Below are 23,816 nucleotides of genomic sequence, written 5' to 3' on the forward strand. Positions count from 1 at the left end.
AATAGTTACTTAGTTATGAATAACAAGTATTACTTCTAAGTCCCTTTTTCAACATCTACCCTAACTGCCAGCCTTTCACCTATGCCTTTCCTCTCTGATCTTACCTGCTCACCATATTCTCTTAACTTTTTAACTGTCCTTTCTTAGAGCTCCTTCACTTGTAACTCACTCTGATTCCTACCATCACTCATCTTTCCACTCATTACTCTATTACAGAAACACTCTGAACTTGAGATCTTTACCTGGGGAGCAAATTATCTTGGACCTGGTATTATGCAGTGTATTGGTGGCATCCATTTTCAAACATAAGGGCATGCCTGGCTTTTAATTTGATGCATATATTAGGTATACTATGATGCACTGGACAAAATGGAATTTTGAGCCTGAATATGCCATTATTTGTTCTGGTAATGATATCCGGGTTCTGGAAAGGCATATTTCAGGCAGCAGTCCAAACCTCCGTAACTCTAGGATGAGGAGGCATCCCTCTACTTGCTTCTGCTGGCTCAACCAGTCTCCTGATAGAGGGACGCTTGTGCTATTCTGCTAGTGCAAATCTCCCCCTTCTTGCCACCAAATGGGAGGGCACAGGGGTTGGACCTGATCTGTTGCCCTCCTCACCTTCTGCCACCATTGTAAGTGGGTGGGTTGCAGATACGGTGGTAGTTCTAGAGAGCTGCAGCAGCAGGTTTGGATTGCAGTCTTAATGCTTTCAAACAGTCTCTTGCTCTGTGTTTGTGACGTTTATGAAATATATACCTAAAGGAAATTTGGGTTTGTCCCCAATTTTCAAGTTCCATGGACATGCAGTTCCCACTAACTCACCCTCACTATTTCATATAAAGGCAAGAAAACTGGTACAGATATTTCTGTTGATGTGTATTCAGGACTGTGACCTGAAAGAATACAAGCTTGGACCTGCAACACACTGCAACATTTTGTCCTTCCACATAAAGGAAGCTCTTGCTCGGGTTCCAGCCAACCATTCTCTCCAAACAAGGCATTTCTTCCTCCTCTCCCAGCCAATTGTTGCATTTTTCTTTTTCAGATGTCATTCTTTATTCTATAACTACTAAGCATGCTCAGTCCTCATTGGAGTATTCATTTTGTTGCCACTTTAGTTTGCTTTTAAAAAAATGTACTTCTTTAGACCATGGCATTCTTCCAAGCATGCTGATATCTCCTTGTTTCTCGGTGATCCTGTTTTGGCTACAGTATTGTTGCTATTCACCACCTGAGTTTGCTATTAGAAGAAGTGATGACATGAAGCATCTTAAATTTGAAGGCTAAATAGTATAATGAAAGATTTCTCTGCTTTGCAAATATTAATCTAGGGTTCTTTGGCTTAACTTGCTGGCAAAGGAGCATGTTAGAATTTGATAAATACTTGTTTGCAAGACATTCAATTTAAACTGTCTTAATAAGCAAGCAAGCAAGCAAGCAAGCTGTAAAGCCTGTAGAGAAGCTCAGTCATGTTTCAAAATAGTTCGTTTTGATTTAGCAAGTTGGAACAGTGTCTTGAGAATAATATGGTATAGGAAATCCACATACAGGTGAAATTTACCAGTATCTAAGGTGGGTAGAGATAAATGGGGAAGTAGTCCTAAAACTGGGTATTTCCTTTCCAAAGTGAGAGCTGGCAAGTTGATAGTATCTGAAAGCATTCCTAACTAATTAGTTATCTACGTTAATCAACACATCATTGGTATAATTAATCTTCTTACTTGACATAATAAAAGAGAATTTTACGCTCAGTTGAAATCGTTTAAATAAATTCACAATTTTTGCACTCTTTTTATTCCAGTTCAGCTACTTAATAAGGGCCCTCATATTTTCTAACACTTATGCTGTGGAAGGATTAGGGATGAATCAAGCAGCCTACTGCTTTCCTGTTTCATTTCATTTTCACTGGCACTCCTGTCCCGTCCTTCTGACTTTTTTGAAAGAACATGCAAAGCCTGCATTTAATTGGTACACATTTTGTATAAAATAAACATTTTTCAGTGTATTTTCTCATAAAATGTATTTTTAATGTAAAATACTGTTTTTTGTGCTCTTTGCACACCTAATCTGCAATGCAAAATCCAGTAAGTGCAAACCACAACCAGGGTGGGGGGTGGGTTCATGTTCAAAGCAAAAATGCTACAAATCACACAGAGTGGACCCAAGACCTTGGTCATACCTGAATAAGGGGTTTCAGTCATATTTTGAAATGGCAGTTATGTCAATTGTCTACTTTGTCAGCTTCTCCAGCACCAACAAGGACAGGCCAAGCAGGGAGCTTATCTGGCAGCCCCAAACCTTTCTCTCCTCAAGTCTCAACGCCTGCTAAACAGGAAAGAACATCCACTCCAGGAAGCATTCTGAATCTGAATCTTGGTGAGTTAAAATTGTCAGTACCAACTTTCATTTTATCAATGCTATTTGCTATACATATGAGAAGTTTAAAGGTGATTCTATGAGTGCAGAATCATAAATGTGGACAGGTACACTTTCTGTTTCCCAACTGAAGCAATTTCATTCAATTTAGGCATATTTTAAATGCTTTTAAAATATCTGGGAAAGTACATAGTTAAGCAGATACAGGATTCTGAGAACTAAATGATATTTGCTTACCTGCTACCAAAACCATAGTTCCTTATTCTTGTATAAAACTAAATATTTCTGACAAAATCCTCTGGTCCTTGGATAGCATAAACATATAGGTGATGCCAGTGCTTTTCCCAATCAGCCTGACTTCAAAAAAGCCCCCTGGCATATTTGGGCAATTTGTATAACTTTGATGGATTTTGTGAGAGCACTGACTAGGGCTTGACAAAGCATTATGCTAAGTATGCGACAGTATAAGGTTTTCACATCAGCATAATCAAGGATCAGAGCTGGACTCTTCTTTAATTCTCACTCAATACGGCTTTGATTATAGAAGGAGTTTATACTCAGTTGTACTCCTTGACTGCAAACCTTGAAATCTGATCAACTTCTGTGAAATTTAAGCAGCCTAATTGTTTCTGGGATTGCAGACATGCTTCTAAATAGTCGTTCAGCATTTATTTTGAAATGTTGTCATATATGTGGTAAATATTACCAAGTATTAATACTGAAAGTGGACTGATTGAATTAGGTTTTTTCCTTGACAAAAACAATTTCTGTTTAAGCTGTGTTACGTAATGAAAGCACTTTTATTTAATATTCTAGATCGCAGTAAAGCTGAGATGGATCTGAAAGAGTTGAGTGAATCAGTCCAGCAGCAATCCACACCTGCGCCACTGATTTCCCCAAAGCGGCAAATTCGCAGCAGGTTCCAGCTTAATCTTGACAAGACAATAGAGAGCTGTAAAGCACAGTTAGGTATGCATATGGTAATATCAAATTTGCGTTGAAAGCATTAGAGTTGAAACATTGTTCATTTTAACATAAATTGGGGAAAATCTTAAATATGGTGTATTGTCCATTGTGCATAGAGTTTGGCTTGCATCCTAGCAGACCAGGGTTCAAAGCTTCTATATTTGGGGAGGCAAATGAGCCTTGCTTGCAAAACTAATACTTGAACAACCTACTTCACAGAATTATTATAAGTATGGTATATAATTAGTCTGTTACAATGTATGTGTGCTCATTATTTTATATCTATAGCTTAATTCTTAAGTTTTATAAGCCTCAATAATTGTAAAGAGGTGTGTGGTAGAAATATATGAATAAATAAATAGTCTTCTTTTGTACTTAGGGATCAATGAAATATCTGAAGATGTTGCAGTAGAACATAGCGACTCAGAGGACTCTGAAAAGTCAGATTCTAGTGATAGTGAATATATCAGTGATGATGAACAGAAATCCAAGAACGATCAGGAAGAAGAAGAAAAAGAAGGTGCAAGAAGTGACAAAGAATCCTTGGCCATGAAAAAAAAACCAAAACCACCAACACCAACTGAAGAAAAAGAAGAAATTAAAAGTACAGTCTCAGAAGTGGAGAAAACAGATACCCCTGTCAAAGAAAAGGCAAATGTAGACTCTGATAAAGAAGTTTCTGAAAAGGGAAAAAGTTTGTCACAGCCTACAAAAGAGAAGTTGAAAGGAAAAGATGAGACTGACTCGCCAACAGTACACCTTGGTCTGGACTCTGACTCAGAAAGTGAACTTGTTATTGACCTAGGTGAAGATCAGTGTGGGCGTGAGGGACGCAAAAATAAAAAAGAACCCAAGGAATCTCCTCCTAAGCAAGAAGGTAGAAAAATATACTTTTTCCTGTTATGTGTATTGGCAATCTAAGATTAAGCACTTTGCTGTCTGTGGTGTTCAGTCCTGGAAATCCTGATACCTTATGTGGTGTGTGTGTGTGTGAACGTGTGCTTCTAGAATGGGGTGGAACTAATTTTATTTTCCTTAAAAATCTAACAGTGCAGTTACTTTGAGGATTACTTCTCAAATAATATTTGCTCAATGTTGTCGAACATGCACATATCGACTTTGGAACCTTTATTGCACAAGGTTCATATGCTGTATTTGTATTTTCTCACGGTCTGAGCATTGAGGAAATACTTGTGCTTACAGTAAAAGCAGAAAGGGATCAAAGGACCACAAAGCCCCACTGTAGGACCATTAACAAATCAGTTTCTAACCCATGAATATAGCTCATGCATTCCACAAGGTGCCAGAAATAGAGGCCTGCAAAGCGAATTGTTCTGCATGTTAAAATGAGTCTAGCCATACTAACACAGGAGAACAGCATGTTTAGGTTTAGCAGACTGTGATCAGTCTGATTTCAACATAAGATACTGATGTGCTTTTCTCTAAAAGTCTTAAAAGGAAGTGTAGAGTTGAAAGGGAACCCAAGGATCATCTAGTCCAATCCCCTGTAATGCAAGCATCTCAGCTAAAGCATCCATGACAGATGGCCATCCAACCTCTGCTTAAAAACCTCCAGTGAATGAGAGTCCACCACCTTCCAAGGGAGTCCATTCCACTGTCAAACAGCTCTTACTATGAGAAAGTTCCTTCTCAACAAATATTTTGAAGAATAAGGTTAGAATAAAAATTATCAGAGTATTTTAAAATAATCAAAGTAGACACTGTTTCAGTTGCATGCACAGACATGTGATGAGTGCTGCTGGAATGAATAGGGCTAGGGGTGCACAACTGAGTGCTAAACTGCAGCCCAGGAAGCAGGGCTGCTAGGGGCAGTTCATGCAGCTGCAAATGGGAAATGGGTGTGCATAGTGGGGAAGCAGCCCCCCCATGTGTCACTGTATGCACTGTGTGTACTTTGAATATACCTGAAATCATCCCACTGTGCTGTACAGAGCCAGGTGGCCTGTGCCCCTGTAGTGTGCTTCTACAACTGCAGGGGGCGAGGGTGAGGAAGGAGAGATGAAGGAATCAGTCTGCTGAACAAAGCAAGGCATTAGTAATACAGTGGTACCTCCGCTTGCGGATGGGATCCGTTCCAGAGGTCCAGTCGGATCCCAAGGTTTCCGCAACCTGAGGACCGCTTCTGTGCATGCGTGCGCAGCAAAACCCGGTAAAATACTTCCGGGTTTGCCGCGCATGCATCCCGAAATTTGCATAACCAGAGGGTTATGTAAATGGAGGTTCAGCTGTATCTTCCAAAAATGTATCTTTGCTACAGTGGCTTGAAAACATGCACCTGTACTATAGATTGCACTAGCTTTTGTCAGTATGTACAGAGTATTAGTATCTTGTCACCCTTCAGATGTTGGACTCCCATAAGTCCCTACCAGTCTGGCCAATGGTCTTGGATGATGGGAGTTTGAGTTCAACAACATCTGGAGGGACCATTGGTTCCCAATCCGTGATCTGTATTCTGCAATGCTCAGACAAGGCAGATGGTAGATAGAAAGGTTAGAATCACTTAAAGAAGTTTTTTTTGGAGATTATTTCAAACCTTTCAGTTTTTAATGTGTGTGAGAGAGAGTTGAGTTTGTGTCACTGTTGCTGGTGTTATTTGTAACCGGATTCTGTGTTTTGTTCTATAGTTTCTCAATTTTATTTAATTTTTGGTTTGGACTGCATATATTACAAATAGTTTAAATAAACAAATGAATACATTCTTATTTAAATTTCATCTTCCCTGGCTTTTGGCAGCATGTATATGACTTGTGTTCTTTATATAGCGGTACCTTGTCTAGCGTCCACCAAACACGCCCGTTCCCTCAAACACCCGCAGCAAACCTGGAAGTACCGGAATGGGTTACTTCCAGGTTCGCCACTTGTGCATGTGCAGAAGCGCAAACTGCTCTGCTTGCATGTGCAGACGCAGTGCTTTGTCCAGCGTCCTTTTCGGCCCGCGACTGGGGCTCTGGAACGGATCCTGGTCACAAAATGAGGTACTACTGTAGTAGTATCTAATCACCAGGGAACATGTGATCACGAGAGTCTTGAAATCTTGGTGTGTGGGCTGCCTATAGTAGCAAATTCCGGAAACTTCTGCTGAGAATGCAATAATTAAGGGTGGTTTCATAATATGAATGAAGACATTTCAAAACCTAATATATGTAAGTGTAAAACAAGGATAAAGAGCAGCTCTGAGGCATCATCTATATGATGTGAGGGACTAAAAATAGTTCAAGAGTAGATAATGGATGGGTCAAAATGAAAGTTTAGAGGCTCCTAGAGTGACAAACATATACCCTGCAGAACTCAGTTTACTTTCTTTTACTTCATCACGTTTTCTCTGCAGGCAAAAAGATGGCATTTGTAGGTCTGTGATGTGTAAATTGCTTTTGAAAGTCAGCTGGCAATGAACAATGCAACTTTCACCCACTGAAAAATAATTACGTGCACAGATATCTGTTGTACTATGTTCCTCACAGTAACTGGGTTTTGTATTACCTGAATTGTCAGTTAAAAATATCATGTTTTTTTTCTACCCACTTAGCTGCAGCTAAAACCCCACCTTCTTCAACAGTAAGTAGTCAGCCTCCATCTGAAACTCAGGTGCTTACTCGATCCGCATCCCAGACTCCTCCAGCTGGTGTCACAGCTACAACAAGCACTACTTCTGCTGCCAGCACTCCAGCTGCAGCCACCGGGAGCCCAGTGAAGAAGCAGAGGCCGCTTCTACCAAAGGAAACTGCCCCAGCTGTCCAACGGGTAGTATGGAATTCTTCAAACAAATTTCAGACTTCTTCTCAGAAATGGCATATGCAGAAGGTGCAAAGGCAACAGCAGCAGCAACAGAGTCAGCAGCAGCAACCTCAGTCCTCCCAAGGAACAAGATATCAGACAAGACAAGCCGTGAAAGGTATTATCACCTTCCCCATTTTGTTCTCACTGCTGTATATTTGCTGTGGTCATTGTGCTCAAGTACTCCTGCAGTAGCTCCTGCAGCCAATCAGAAGCTGCGGAAGCCGCACTGGACGTTCAGGTTCCAAAGAACATTCGCAAACCAGAACACTCACTTCCGGGTTTGCGGCGTTTGGGAGCCAAGGTATAACAGTACTTAGAATAATTTGTTCATCTGCAGCTTTTAGTTGGAATGTGAACTGCAATATCTTTCCACTGTAGTTTTAATTATTTCCTAAGTATTATAAAATGAAATGTATCTATAACTGAAAAATGAGCTCTCTTAAGGGGAAATAACCATATGAAGGGAAATGATTGCAATCACCAATATTTATTAATGGAAGAAAGTGAATTACTTCAGGGATAAGGCATAGCTTATCTTGTATCAATATGGAGATGCACAATATAGGTTGTATCTAATGCTGTCTGTAGGGATGCGGGTGGCGCTGTGGGTTAAAGCCTCAGCGCCTAGGGCTTACCGATCGAAAGGTCGGCGGTTCGAATCCCCGTGGTGGGGTGCGCTCCCGTTGTTCGGTCCCAGCGCCTGCCAACCTAGCAGTTCGAAAGCACTCTCGGGTGCAAGTAGATAAATAGGGACCGCTTACTAGCGGGAAGGTAAATGGCGTTTCCGTGTGCGGCTCTGGCTCGCCAGAGCAGCAATGTCACGCTGGCCACGTGACCCGGAAGTGTCTTCGGACAGCGCTGGCCCCCGGCCTCTTTGAGTGAGATGGGCGCACAACCCTAGAGTCTGTCAAGACAGGCCCGTACGGGCAGGGGTACCTTTAATGCTTTATAACCCCCCTCTCTCTATAACCCCCCTCTCTCTATAACCCCCCACAGACTTAAAATCTGCTCTGGAGAGTTAGCAAACCCTCCCGTGCAAATTGTTTGTGTGACAGGGGACTAGGGCATGGCTGCAATGAAGAGTTGAGGAAAATGAAGTCCCATTGTGCAATGTTAGATTCCACCATATAATTTTGATTGGTTATAAAGCTGTCCTTAAAGAACATGTTGATCCATTGTTATGTGATGATAGAGGGTTTTTTATTTTTAATTTTTATTTTCTGTGAAACATGGTTATGAAAATGAAGAGTGCCAACCTTTTAAGAGGATAGATCCAAGTAACTTCTAGATTTCTTATTTTCCAAAAATGGCGAAACAGCCATTATTATTATTGTCCAAGCAGTTCTTAATCGAATTAATTCTGAAATTTAATTTGCACCTAACAGATACTAATCTAATTAAATCTTCCTAATATTTTTAGACAGATGCAATCTGTAGATTTTGGGGCGTCAACCTAATTTGCAGCCCCCCCACGCCCCATTTTGCTTAATATCATATTGGAACAGTTCCTAATAACTCAACAGCTTGTTCACTACTTTGTGACATTTTACTTGGCCATAATCAAGGTATTATCCCACTATGGTACATTTTAAGGAGTATTTTCCAGTGGCTGGTGAAACCAGCATAGACACTCACTAAAAGTTGCCCTAAGAATCCTTAACTGCCTTGTTTTCTGCCCTGGTTTACACAGTTATGCAAGGATAATGTCACAGAATAAGGTATGTCACCACTGCAAGAAGTATTATGGGAGCATCACACACCAACCCACCAACACAAGTGTTCTTAGACTGAGATGTGAAAGGCTATTGAACAGCATTTATTTAGCATTGGTTTGCCTGTTTTTTGACATTTCAAACACATTGAAATCTGCAGTGATTCACTTGTGGGTTTGTTTTGTGTCCTTAGCTGTACAGCAAAAAGAAATTACTCAGAGTACTTCAACGTCAACCATTACCTTGGTTACAAGCACTCAACCTGTTTCCATAGTAACCAGTTCTGGATCAGCAAGTACACTTTCATCTTCAGTTAATACAGACTTGCCAATAGCAACAGCTTCAGCAGATGTGGCTGCAGATATTGCTAAGTATACTAGTAAAGTAAGTTTTTTGTTTTTGTTTTAAAAAAGCACTACATTCTTACAAGTTTTACTTTGAAGTTCATGCAGTTGCTGATGTGCAACAAAGCAGGTTATCCACCTGCCTGAACATTTTTCCTCATCCTGTGATGTGGATAAGTTTAACCTTTGAACACGTGGAAGAACCTTAACAGCAATATTTTAAACTGGCTGCTGGTGTGTAGCTGGAAGCACTGCAACTTTTCCTGCCATAGTTCTCCAAAAACAGAAGCTTGGGTTTTGGGGTCAGGGGTGGAGGGAAGAGACAAAAACAGCCCAAATGTATGCATGGTTAACATACATTTATGGATAAATTTTATTAACCCAACATGTGTGGATATATGTATGCACATCATAATTTTCTTAGTACTTATCAGACTTATCTGTAATGTTTGACAAAGCTTTTTTTTCTACTTTGTGCGTGTTTCTTTTAGCACAGGCAACCATCTGTATGGTGCATTAAAATAATAATGGGAAAACAAATGCAAGTGCTTGCCTCAAAGAGCCTAAATCTATATTTAAGCAGTAGGAGAAAAGTAGAGAAAAATTAATACAAGGAAATATAGTTTCATGTCCTTAAACTTTGCTCCAATTGGAGATGAGGATCTAAAGATTAAGCCTGAGGCTTAATAGAAAAGGGGGCCTTTGTGGAGGAATTTGAAGGGAGACTCTGAGATGGCACCATGTAGGTGTTCTAGCATAAAGGCTACAAGAGAGAATTTTTGATATTCTGTTTGGGGAAAAATGGTATTCTGAGCTGAGTATTTTCCACTTCAGTGTACAGAGCAATGATGTCATGGCAATAGCCTTAAACCCTGCACTTCTTGGGACAGAGTAGTCTTACAGATAGGTAAAGCTATCTCTATAGAAGCTATTGGTACAGGAGCCCATTGGATACAGCTGTATGGGAGTAGCTGAGCTATATGAGTTTCTGGCAGCCAAGGAAAATGATGCTTTTTCTTGGCCTATCTGGGCAAGTGGTATGCCACAGTGACCAATTGGGTCTTGCTTGGGAAAGCCAGCATCTTTGGATAAGCGCTTTCAGCTATGGTTGCCAAAAATGGCTGCCAAACAGATGTGGGGGCTTTGGTGGTGGAGTGGGGATAGAGGATGAACTGTCCTGTAATTAGTGTGTGCAAGGTGTGACACAACAATTCCAAAGGCTTTAGGCTGGTACACATGTGGTAGAGAAAGGACTGTATATGAAGGGTTGACATTTTTATTTTTAGGCAGGGCTGTAAAGCCTAGTCTTGCATACCTTCTCCCTGAAAAACTTGCTACACATTCTGTGTATGCAAGAGAGAAATAGTAGATTTCAAATCACTTGTAAGTCATAAAGTTCATTGGCTGGCCTTAGGCAAGTAAGCATCTTTCAGCCATACTTTCTTGCCTGGGTAAACTAGCCTTGTGTACTACCCGAACTCCTTCAAGGAAGACAAAGGAGAAGTGGCCAGGATGAGAACTGAGCAGGCAAGGCTGTAAACAGGTGCTTCGTTGAACATCAAGCTTAAGTGCATAGCTGGCCAGTTTAAAATACTGCTGTGAAAGTTTCCCCGTGTGTTACAGCTGGCGTACCTTAACACCACTAGTGAGACCACACAGGGGCAGCACAACTGGAAGAACAATTAATGACAAGTAAGTAATTCCATTTTTGTTCAGGTACCAAAATCATGAAGTAAAAACAACTTCTGCCTCTTGTGTGAAGTGGTTCTTCTAAAATGTATTAATTTAAACATAATGAGAGGTTTTAGAATGATGAAAAATGAGCCACCCAAGGGTGGTCCTTTAAATGCTTACAAAGTGCATTTGTCCCCTCCAATGTCTTTATTTTAAGAAGCCATTCCAGTTTCTATTGATGTAACTTTATTTAATTAAGAAATTTAGGCAGAGAGCTAAATTCAACCATAATTGAAAAAAACATAGACATGAAAAGCAAAAATGAGGAATTCCTTACATCATTTTCCAAAGTAGCCATTTGCATGAAGTGGGGAGAAGCACAGGTATCTGCCCTGTTTATCTAAACTGCTCAGTGAGTTGATGCCATGTAGAAAGTTCATGCAGTTTCTTTCTCCCATCTCAGTCCTGTAGGTATCTTGATCCATTTTACTACCTCATGAATGTTGACATCTGATCCTGCATCAGCAACTTGCGTGGTAGATTGTGAACAGATTCCCAGAGTACTGCATTTCAGACTCTTAATGCATAAATTAGGACTAAAATTAAAAGTAAACGGCTCCAGAATGCTTCGTTGGTGTCTGATGTATGCAAGCAAATAGAGATGGATTCTGATTGTTATTTTGAGATCTAACTGCTATAATAATGCCAACATGGAATTCTGTGTTTTGATATGGTGATTGGTGATTTGAATGCTCCTATGGCATTACAGATACATGGCAATATTGTAATTTAACACCATCTAAACAGAACCTATGGAATTCAGGTTGAACAAGTAAATAGTGAACTATGAACTTGCCACATGTCTGAGAGTCCAGTTGTCTGGCTACCAAACTAAACATACTCTGAAGTGATTTAACCATAGCACGTGGCACCCCACATTATTGTCTGAGGCACACGCAGATACATCTCTCCCCCCCCGGCAGGTATGCAATCATGTTGCATGCAATCATTTATAATGGCTCTGTATAATCACTTGTTATTTGATTCCTGAGATTTTACTCATAGTGAGATTAGAAACCGATATCAAAAGAACTAAATGGAGAGGTGATGTTTTTATTCACACACAGAATTCCACCCAAGTTCATAGAATCATAGAAATATAGTGTGAAGCAACCCAAAGGGCCATCTAGCCCAGCCCCTTGCAATGCGGAAATCATTGCCAAAGAATCCCTGACAGATGGCCATCTAACCTCTGTGTAAAAACCTCCAGTCAGGGAGAGTCTGCAACCCTTCAAGGTAGTTTGTTCCACTGTTGAGCAGCATTTGTTGCAGAAAGTTCTTCCTAAAGCTCAATTGTTCACTTCTATCCATTGTGTGTGGAGTGGATGAATCTCAGAGGTCAAGAGGTATCAATATGACCTAAGATGCAGTGGTTGCCGGGTTTCTTTTATATTATTGATATGAATTTTACAAAATACAGTCAAAGAAAAATGTGTCAGTAGTTTTTATAATATCCTACATAAGAAATTATGGAATGTTCCCAGGATAAAGAAATTTAAAAAGCAAGGTCACTTTTAATTCCTTAATAAACTTTTTTTTTAACAGATGATGGATGCCATAAAAGGAACAATGACAGAAATATACAATGACCTTTCAAAAAATACCACTGGAAGCACAATTGCTGAGGTCAGTGTCTTTTGCCATCAGCAAGTCACATTTTTTTCTTTAAAAAATAAAATGTGAAACACTTTTAAAATAAGTAGAAATCTGTCTTTTAAATACTCTGCAGATATGTATTTGAATTCTGGCCTCTTGTCTGATCTAATACCAACTATTGTGAAAACTACTGGTTGCATACTGTGTGAGAGAGGAGCTCATTAAAGTTTATAACATGAAATTTTAACTAGGTTGCTCTTGCTAAAAGCTGCTACTACTGCGCCAGACAATGACAATATAATAGTACTACAGTGGTACCCCGGGTTACAGACACTTCAGGTTACAGACTCCACTAACCCAGAAATAGTACCTCAGGTTAAGAACTTTGCTTCAGGATGAGAACAGAAATCACGTGGCAGCGGCAGCGGGAGGCCCCATTAGCTAAAGTGGTACCTCAGGTTAAGAACAGTTTCAGGTTAAGAATGGACCTCCAGAACGAATTAAGTTCTTAACCAGAGGTACCATTGTACTTCCTTAAATGCATGGCAGACTAGCTATTCCAGGATTTTCCTTCAGGCCTTCTAAATCTAACTTGTTTACACAAGCAAAATATCTTAGGTCCAGTTTACAATTTGAAATACTCAATTGACAGGGAGTTTATGGCTTGCACACATAGGGCTAAACCATTGTTTAGCATTGCATAAGAGTACAACCAGTGTCACCACCTCGATTTGTTTAGTGAATATATTGTTTTCATGGAGCATGAAAAACAGGAAGGAAAGGATGAGGGAAAATGAGTTTCAGTATCTTATCTTTTTTTCTTTCCTGTGATTCAGGCACATTAACTAACCCTTCTCTTTTTCATGCCACATAGCAAGGGAGGGGAGAGAGTGACTGTGCGATGTCCATGTTACTCAGAGTTCTGTAGGCAACTAATGATTTACAGAAGCATGCTGATCGTGACATTGCATTAAAAAACAGCCTTGTCTCTTTTTTTGTAAAAAAAAAGACAGTTATTTTTCTTTAAAGTCAATTTCTCTGAATGTTTATTTATTTACTAACTACCTTTATAGCCTGTGTTATAACAAAACTTTTTCAGAGCGTCTTACAACATAAAACCACCAAAACGTTTAATAGCAGTAAAATGAAAATTAAATCAGTTGGGGCACTTTACTTTTGTCATTCCCTATGGTGCTAACAATATTAATCCTGGTCCATATACCTCAGACTGTACGAAACATTAAAAAAAAAGAGTTCTTCATATAGAACCTTTCTTTTAAATTCTGCTGGATACATATTTAATATATGTAGGTTCCTCTTAAGGACTCTCATTTTTTTGTGTACAGATTCCCGAGCAGAGAAAAATTAGAGAAAAATTGCTCCATTTGCTATCCATTTCGCTGATGAATTTTGCTAAAATCTCTTATTATGAGTGTGAAAGTTGTTTTTTTAATCAGTCTCCTAGTTTCCTCTCTGTTTACTGTTTGAAATACCAGAAGGACAAAATTTGCCATGTTTTAAGCGCTTGTTTCTCATCACTGTTGGCATAAATTCCTAGTGCTCTTTTTGAATCATGCAATAACTGGTTAAAACCAGCAAACTAAGCACTTCTGTTTATGTATTGTTGTGTGTGTGTGTGTGTGTTTTTTACTTTATTTTATTTGAAATTTTATCTAGAAGAAGGGAAATCTAAAGTATGAATCATGAACTCTAGAGCCATATTTTTTTCTGGGGCTCATTTAGTCAATTTAAATATACCCTTCATTAGTTGAGCCATGGGTTATTAAAAAATTAGTTATTTTTAATAGTAAATAGATACAAATCCATAGGAATCATTCCTCCCTTTTTACACACACAGATTGAAATGCCTTTTTTGATATGGTGATTATTGGGAAACAGAAATGTATCATCTAAAAACCAAGAGAGGGTGCTTTCCCCTCTTCAGAATCATTTTGTTCATATGCAAACTTATGCAAATTAAATCCAAAACTCATAGGGTTGATAAAGACTTTTTTTTAATCAAGTGACCTAATTATTTCTTTGATATTCCAGATTCGTCGTTTGAGAATTGAAATAGAAAAGCTTCAGTGGTTACATCAGCAGGAACTTTCAGAAATGAAACACAATCTGGGTATAAAAAATGCAGTTCAAAATAATGATGTTGCCACTTATTTTTTAAAAGGCCATGGCAGTATCTCAGCTGCAACTCTGTGATAGTACAAATTGTCCTCCCTAGAAAGAGTAGAAAATGTGATGGAACATGCCATCCTAGACTGTTCCTCACATGTACGGTTAGTTAGAGTGGGCCAGTACAGACATCTGAATCAGCTCTATAGTATTTCCTGAACCACAATTTAAATATGTTCTGTTTTGAGAATGGAAACATGCTTACTTTTTTTGAAATCCAGAAAGCAAGTTAAGCTGTAAATTGGATAGTAATTGTTCATTTATAGTTTATTCATGGGAACCAATAATCACTAGATTGGTAGATATGTTGCCTAATGCTGCACTAGCAGTTACAGAATGAAGCTGTTGTTTTTCATCTAAAAGTCACTAATGCATCTAGAGCTAAAACTTAAATTTCTAAATTACCATTTGGACCCACTCTTGACTATATGCTGTCTGTCTGTTGACTAGAACTCACAATGGCTGAAATGCGTCAGAGTTTGGAACAGGAAAGAGATCGTTTGATTGCCGAAGTGAAGAAGCAGCTGGAACTGGAAAAGCAGCAAGCTGTGGATGAAACCAAAAAGAAGCAGTGGTGTGCCAACTGCAAAAAAGAAGCGATTTTCTACTGTTGTTGGAATACCAGTTACTGCGACTACCCTTGCCAGCAAGCCCATTGGCCGGAACACATGAAGTCCTGCACGCAGTCAGGTAAACAATATCTTTTTAACCCAAGTGTGGGAAACCTTTGATCTTCTAGATGTTGCCATGCTACAATTACCATGAGTTCCATGAAGTCTGGCCATTACCCAGGGATGGTGAGAGTTGTAGTTCAGCAACATCTGGAAGGCCAAAGGTTGCTCACAACTGTTTTAACTTACTTGCGAGTGAACATCATCCAGTAACATAATTTAGAAATCCTTTTGTTTTCATTTTAGCAACTGCAACACAGCAAGAAACGGATACTGAAATTAGCACAGAAACATTAAATAAATCATCCCAGCCTACCTCCAGTGCACAGCCGGCACCTACAGAAACTGCCAGTACTCCAAAAGAAAAAGAGGCAGCTGTTGAAAAGAGCAAGGAGAGTGTTACAGTAAGTATTTCAGTCAGTTGTTTTACTTGTATGCCGCCTTTCCAAAGTTAAAACAATGCTCGAGGTGACTTACGACATACTTCTTTACTTAACCACAACACCCTTCATGTAAAATTTGTGAGAATGTATAAACATTGAATTCTGATCTCCTGTTAACATTCTTGAGGGTTCATAAGAATTAAAACACATTTTGGAGATCTGTCGTTAATCTTACAAAGTTATTTCTTAAGGGAAGGGACCAAAATGTATCTAGGCTCTCTCATATTTTTTCATTTCATTTATTTGTGTCCAGTCTTCCTTCCTTTAAGAGGGCCCAGGGCAGTTGACAACATGAAATTTTATAAGACCAATTCCAAAATCAGTAATTAAAATGACAGTGCCCAAATAATCTTATCTCCTTCCAAAGGCCTGGGCAAATAAAAATGTGTTTTAAATTCTGGCTGTTCTACCCCAGAGGAAACCCCTATCATACTTTTTCACCCTCCTTGGTATCCACAGTGTTGGTACTGCAAGAAGGGCCCCTCCCTCTCATTGTAAACTGTGTGCTTAGACATATGGCAGAAGACACTCCTTCAAGTACTTTAGGGCTTTGTATACTAGTACCAACGCTTTGAATTGGACCCTGAAGCTCACTGGCAACCTGTGAGCACTCTCAGAACTTGGAGTGATACGCACTCTTCTGGCTACTCTGAGTACTAGTTGCAGCCTCCAGACTGTTAATAAGGACAACCTCATGTAAAGCACATGGCATCAATGTGTATTGTTATCAGAGCATGGTTTACTCAGGCCAAACTATCTCAGTCCTGGAACAGCCACAGCTGATGAACCAGCCAGAGCAGGGTATAGGCCCCACCAAAGCCATCTGTATATTCAGTGACACTTTGGCCTGTAGGAGTACCCCAGACTTTGAAGCTGCTCCATCAAAGGGGGGAGAGCCAGTGTGGTGTAGTGGTTAAGAGCGGTAGATTCGTAATCTGGGGAAGCGGGTTCACGTCCCCGCTCCTCCACATGCAGCTGCTGGGTGACCTTCGGCCAGTCACACCTCTCTGAAGTCTCTCAGCCCCACTCACCTCACAGAGTGTTTGTTGTCGGGGAGGAAGGGAAAGGAGAATGTTAGCTACTTTGAGACTCCTCCGGGTAGTGATAAAGTGGGATATCAAATCCAGAACAAGCCAACCCCTTCATTCCTGGACCAGAGACCACCCACCCACAGGACCGCCATCTCAACTAGATTCAATTTCCATTTATCAGCCCTAGTCCAACCCATCACTGTATCCAAACACTGACTCAGTGTCTGCACAGCCGCTCCAGATGGGATACTGTAGATACTGAATAGCATGAGGGATAAGATGGAGCCCTGTGGGACTCCATAACATAAATCCATGGGTCCAGCCAGTGCTGTTCTCTGGAAGTGACTCTGCAGGTAGGAGTAGTTAATGGTACCCATCTCTCAGTGAAATTCTATGAGAAACAACAACACTTTGCTATATAGTTTTGTCCTTCACCATGCCATGCCCTAATGAAATTTCATGCAATATTCTGCCACTCTCATTGAGTCAAAGCCCATCAACCTTTCTCTATTCTATTGTATATGCCCTCTAGATACACTCATACGGCATGCCCCAGCACTTCTACCCCAAAACTCAGGTTTGAAACTGTTGCTCAAATTACCATATCCTCAAATAATTCTGTACCCTAACTTCTCCACAGAAATGGTAGGCATTGGAATACATAAGATGTCATTGGCTACATAAGCCTTGTATATCCTTGTATATATCAATTAACATTCTTCAGATGATGTGGATTAGGATATGATTTCTAATCAGAGATGTTAATAACCATTGTCGCACTGATAATTAAGTAAATCAATATCTTTATGAAGAGCTGGAATTGCATATTTATTCCTTCGTTCCCAAACCCTGTGTGTTTAGTAAAATAACAATATATTATTTACTTCACCAATACTTTAATTGCATCATGTCTCATTTGAACTATTATTGGAGAACAGGACTCAAGGTATACTCATGAGCTCACACTTTCTGTGAACCTAGCTCATAAAACTTTGTAAGTTGTTCTCTAGATTTTACGTGTTTTTTCATTGAGGGGGATGCTTGAAACGCATTGGAAATTGGTGACGAGCCTTACCAAAAAACCTTGACTGACAATTAGGTACACACACGTTTAGGGTATTTTTAAAAGAGCAGTCTCTTCTGCTTGTAGCAGTGCTGTGTTTTGCTATGATCTGGCATTATTTGCAAAGAAAATGTCGGGTGCCTACAATTTTTACCATGGAACATTTTGCTTGAAAATCTCAAATTGCTTTCACATAATTGTTACACCTTTTTGAAACATCAAGCTGTATACATTGCTCACATTCATATTTTGAATTTTGGTTTCATTAACAAAAAAAGTAACCTGTGAATTCATTGAGATGTAAATTTTAACGCAAGCCAAACATCTGACAAATTTCTATGATAATAATAAATAGGTGGCATTTATGTAAAAGCTGAACCTTTTGCTGAGGTTGCCTGTGCTGTCTCTGCAGATAGCAACAGGTGTGACAAGCAGCCAGCCTATAAAACTGGTCCAGGTCCCGCAGACCACCACCTATATACCAACTACTCAACCCACAATTGTAAGTACTGCTTTTGGCATTGAAACAGCTCATTATCTATTGTGGGGGGCGGGGTTTTCTCCTGTGTTATCAGGACATGAATTCACCGGTCCCAAGTCTATATTTGCAGTGTAAAACGCCTTATTTTGCCGTACAACATCTCCATTTCCCTCATGCCATATAATTTCATCATAGAGCCAACCAAGGATTCAAAGACTAGCCAACATTCACACATAGTTACAGCTGCATTGGGGGGGGGGAGGGGGGGTAAACATTACTCCAGATATGGCAAGCTCTTCCTTTGTGCAATGCGAACAAGTTTTATTTTAGCACTATCCAGGTTATGCCAAACAAACCGAGCCCTAACAATATTGCATATATGTTCCGTGTTTCTGGAATTGTCGCATTGCCATTGTACGTCATGATCTTTTGCTGCTGAGATAGGAAACGTTGGCTGTGATGTAGGAATTAGGCCACTGTTCCACATCCATTTAATCCCTCAGGCTTCTTAATTTCCTTTGTGCAATCACCAAGTGGCAAACAAAAGTTTAACTATTCATCCCATGCTCTTCAGGGCCAAAAATGCTCAACAGAGAGACTGAGCTAGAGTTCTTCATAACAAAGTGAACTTGGAGCTTCTTGTTTCAAAAAAGCTTTCTGCCACAATTAGAAGATGGAGGGTGGTGTTGGGATTTACTTGTGCCTAAAATGATTTTACCTTAGAAAGTTCTGTTGGTTGAGTTTTACCTTGCTTTGCTGACCATGTTTGATCCCTCCGGAGTGGCATGTTTTCCTCAAAATCAGATGTTCTGGTGATCCTGTTTTAATTTTTAACAATACTGCCTTAAAGCAGGAGGGAGAGCCTTGGTGATTTTTCGCCCTACTTCATATTTAATTCTATAATTTACAATGGTCAGTACCAAATGTTCTGTTTGGCCATACCAAATGTTCCATGTACATTTACTGACCTACTGTGGTCATAATGCTAACGATCCTACTGTTCCAAGGCACAGTGCCCAAATCCACTAATTCTCTTGCTATGTGAGTATTAGACATGTTTTATTAGCAACATCTGACCTAATGCTATTGTGGAATGCATATATGAGTTTAGTAATAAATCCTAATGCCTTAAAGGGGCTCAACACATCAGCATGGTTCAATATTCATCCTACAGTTTGTGTAAAGAAAGCGCTGGATCAATTCCTGGTACATGTGATGGAAGTCTCCAGGTTACTACATTTTGAAAACAACACAATGTTTTTTTAAGCTGTTGTGCCCATTGTCTCCTGTAAATTGTTGGTTTGTGAGCACTTTGAAGACCAGGATTTACCATCTGATTTGAGTGAACACACATTGTTTAAACAATACATAGTTTGTTTTCTAGTAACTAGACAGAATATTTGTGTAATACAGAAACTGTAAACACTTTTAATCAGATTTCTACTGTTTAAGGGATTGCTTGCAATTATATTGAGAGGAAAGTTACACACAGGTCTGAGGCTATATAGCAAGGAATAGGAAAACTCATTTTTTGACTCGGTACTGAATATCTTGCACACGGCTCAGAGTGCTTATTATGTACAGTAGTGTATTATTATTTATTATGCCCTTTATTTCCCTGGTAGTATCATGCTGAGGGTTTCTCATGACAGGCAATCCTACGTTTCTGTGCTTGTGGTTGCTGACATGTGTGTTTTGGTTTTAATCCACAGACCATTCCTGTAGTAGTAAGCCCTACAGCTGGGACCGTGGCAATGAGAACAGGAGTTCAGTATGTTCAGACCACAATGCCTGTCCAAGTACGGAGAGTCTAACTGCTAACAAAGGAATCCAGGCAGCTGTTGGAGTATATAATCGTCTCTGTAATAGAAATGTTTTTTTAAAAATCCCCGCAGTTCATTGGATTAACCTCAAAGGTTCAGACTTTTAGCTTTGTACAGGTGTACAAAGCATTTATTACACTACATTAATGTAAAGCATTAGCGCTGGCTTTAAAAAGCTTGAGGACTGGTAAAATTCATGGTAAATCTATGCTTCTGTTGTAAATTATGTACATTTTGTGGATGATGTTAGAGTACCATCTCCTTTTTATATTTGTATTGACTTCGACGTATAAGGAGTGTTGGAAGCTGGTGAAGGAAAGGTTAAATCAGACTTGCCACAAACACCACCAAGAGAAATGGTTTTCTGGGAACTGCAGTTGCACACATAAATCAAGAATGAGAAGACTGAACCACTTGCCTTGCCTTTGGAGACGGAAAAAAACACACGCCTGCACATTGGTTTGTGCAACTGAAGCTGGAACTTGCCGTTTTCAATTTGTTAAATCAAGCATTTCCAATCTTAAGGCTCCTCGTACATTAAAGGACATATTTTGTGTTTCATATTTAAAATGAGAGAGATTGTTTACAAAAAGGGGGGGTTAAATTTCATTCATGCTAAGAGAAAAGGAAAGTCGGAAGCTAAATATCAGATCAATAGTTCCAGAGATAATGAAAATGGATTTTGGGGCGTATGCTTCCTACTAGGTTATGTTTCAGTTGTATTGCTGCTGCTTCTTTTTTTAAGTGTCCAAAGGACTTTGAAATTGTTTTCAAAGGGAACAAGAGCTATAGATGGAGAAGACTCTTTACCAGGAAACGAGGGCAAAGGACATTGATGCTGGAATAGAGCATGTATTATGGGATTTTTATGTTTTTATGTAAGCATGAAACAGTACAGTATGAGAGAGAAAGTAACCCATGAAAACACTGTCTGTTACACTTAAACTGTAGTACCATTTTGTATGTTGTGTAAACAAAGCATTGAACAAAGCAAGGTGATGTATGTATATGAGCAAATTAATTGTATTATATCATTCCAGTACATTTTGTTGTACATTTTAGTCATATTGATTTCTCCCATTGTTTATAAAGGATGCAGTTTGTACAGTCTCCAGCTAGTACACACATTAGAGGAAAGAAGAAGAAAAAAGCTAGAAGGAAAAAAAAAATCAGGAGCAGAATATTTGTGAATTGCATTGTGTCAAAGATAGCCTAGCTGGCCTTATTTGTGAAGCATAATTGCTTTTAGCATATGGAAGTATTTTTTCACATTTTCTTTGTATAAAATTTGTATTAAACTAAATATCTTTTTTGATTATTGTGTTTCTTTTACTAAAGCAGGTGACGCACAATATGCTTTGGCATTTCCCAATTTTTTCAGGGCTCTTTAATTTTCTTTAATTTTTTTTTAATTAAACTGTTTTAGAAAAAAAAATGGGTCATGTTGGGTTTCCATTTTCCTTCTGAAAGCCAGGTTACATTTACATGTGTCCTTTAAAAACAAGAACTCCATTCTGATCCAGCTGTATTTCTCTGGTAGTTGATACTTAACTGCATCACTACTTGGCATGCTTACTTACAATTTTATATTATTCTCTTCACTTGTTCTGCCTAGCAATGGAAACTGTTCTGAGAGCACTGCAGCCTTCCTATTCAACATTAGCAAATATGCAGATGTTTTCTTGTTTTCATGTGCTTCTTGGACATTGAACAGACACAGAAGAGTAAGAGGTATTTTACTTTTTATTTATTTTAGAATTTGTCAGCTGCTTGCTTTTCCGCACAGCTATAAGTTTTGTCTGTTTGATGCTTAAATAGGGCTAAGCACATCAAATTATCTTAGGTCCCAAAACTGAGGTGCCACTGAGGAGGACTGAGTCCCAGCCAACCTAACCTCAAACAAATGAGGCGCAGAGAGGCTGAAGAATTTTTGCTGCTTACTAATGCCACCTTTACTAGTTTGGTTTCTCTTTTTCTTTGTTCGCTTGTTTCTTTTCTTTTAACAAAATAAAAATCTACTGTCAGTATTTCACTCTTGCTTTCTCATAGCTTTGGCTGGCTAGTCAAATGCTGAAAGAGAGAGAGAGGAGAAAAAAACCCAATTTCAGGGTTGTCAAAGTCATCAAAACTGACTTCCAGCATCTTGGGGTCTCCTAATGTGAACCTTCACCATGGCAATAATGATTTGCCACCAGAGAGTCAAGCCTATTTCACATCTCACATCACAGTAGCTCAGACTCTTAATCTCAGCGTTGTGGATTTGAGCCCCATGCTGGGCAAAAGATTCCCACATTTCAGGGGGTTGGACTAGATGACCTTCGTCGTCCCTTCCAACTCTACAATTCTGTGATTTATGAATCATGCCAGCAGCTACCACCACAGTCCTGCTAATGACAAAACCTATCTTAAGACCCTGAACCCTTCTGTTCTGTAGACCATTGTACTGTGAGGCCCCAAGACAGACAAGAACAACCACTTGGGATTGAACCTCTAGTCTTTGGGGAATGTTGTACACCAAAGTCCAGTGTCCTTTCAAAATACACAATATCACTCATGCAGGAAAACGGACAAGTTTACATATTATGCACAGTTTGAACTTGATCAGTTTCAAGAGACACAGGCTCTTTAAAAACCATTGCTGCTTGCCAGTCTATTTAAAGCACACTGTGTTCTGACTAATAACATATTGACACTTCTCTCAAATAATCATGATGATCCTGATCACAAGCAGGCCACTACTGCGTCACTTCATCTGACATTTAACGCCAAGAAGCAGGCTGCTTGTGGGCAAAAGTAGACATGATAAGAGATGTGGGATCTATGGTCTCATTAAACTCGTCACCCAAAACAGCTGCTTTGGTGGTGGGTAGGAAGCAGAGCCCACCATTAGGACCACAGGGTTGCATCCCACTTATGTCATACTCAAGAGTAGACCCACTGAAATGAGTGGACTTAATGGGAGCTGTTCACTGCTTCAGAATAAAAGAAGTCAGCCCTTGTAAGTTACTGCCACTTTTTTTAAAAAAACAACAAATAAGAACGAAAACTGCTAAAGCAAGTTTCGGAAAAGTAGCTTGTAAGAGCAAGACTGAAGTTAGGAACTTGATTTAAGGGACTTTTTAAAGGGTGGATATGGCAGGGCAGCCCCAAGAACATGCCTGTTTCTTCGGTAACCTCTTGTTCACTCTAGATATGTTTACTGGGGAGGAAGTCCCTTGGCACTCAGTGAGGCTTGCTTCTACGTAGAAGTGCCTAAGACAGGATTGATCATTATTAGTAAGGACTGCAAGCTGGGCTTTCCTTTATAGATTTGTAAGATTACTAGTAGCTGAGTTTAGTGTTTGCTTGCTTGTCTGTCACGGGGGGGGGGGGGGGTCATTGTGAAGGAGTGACAGATACCCCTTTTCCAAACAACACTTTAGTGTGCCAGCAAGCCCAAAGGCCCATTTTCTTTCCTTACTGCTTCAGCTTGCAAAAGCAGCCTGTATTTATTTATTTTTTTACTCGTATTCCTTCCCTACATTTGGTGTGCTTAACTAGGCTTGCTTTTTCCATTTTTGCTTAAATTATGCTGAACAACTTGCATGA

At 39.5% G+C, this 23,816-nt stretch overlaps 1 protein-coding gene across 28 annotated transcripts in view; it reads left to right on the forward strand.

Annotated features, from left to right (window-relative positions):
* Positions 1-21,543, forward strand: part of ZMYND8 (zinc finger MYND-type containing 8) — an 86,009-nt gene extending 64,466 nt beyond the window's left edge. For 17 of the 28 annotated variants that reach the window (XM_083446773.1, XM_083446767.1, XM_083446760.1 and 14 more), the window contains 11 exons: positions 2,245-2,379; positions 3,196-3,348; positions 3,725-4,222; positions 6,893-7,258; positions 9,049-9,239; positions 12,479-12,559; positions 14,582-14,660; positions 15,167-15,406; positions 15,634-15,791; positions 18,337-18,426; positions 20,118-21,543. In XM_083446773.1, coding sequence (XP_083302899.1) covers positions 2,245-2,379; positions 3,196-3,348; positions 3,725-4,222; positions 6,893-7,258; positions 9,049-9,239; positions 12,479-12,559; positions 14,582-14,660; positions 15,167-15,406; positions 15,634-15,791; positions 18,337-18,426; positions 20,118-20,219 — 2,093 coding nt within the window. In that variant the 3' untranslated portion in view covers positions 20,220-21,543. Of the gene's footprint in view, positions 1-2,244; positions 2,380-3,195; positions 3,349-3,724; positions 4,223-6,892; positions 7,259-9,048; positions 9,240-10,822; positions 10,892-12,478; positions 12,560-14,581; positions 14,661-15,166; positions 15,407-15,633; positions 15,792-18,336; positions 18,427-20,117 lie in introns of those variants that run through there. The other 11 variants (XM_083446765.1, XM_083446770.1, XM_083446771.1 and 8 more) reach the window with 4 other exon arrangements.
* Positions 21,544-23,816: the final 2,273 nt, after the last annotated feature.

Source organism: Podarcis tiliguerta (assembly GCF_965153285.1).
Source record: "Podarcis tiliguerta genome assembly, chromosome: 6".
NCBI lineage: Eukaryota > Metazoa > Chordata > Lepidosauria > Squamata > Lacertidae > Podarcis > Podarcis tiliguerta.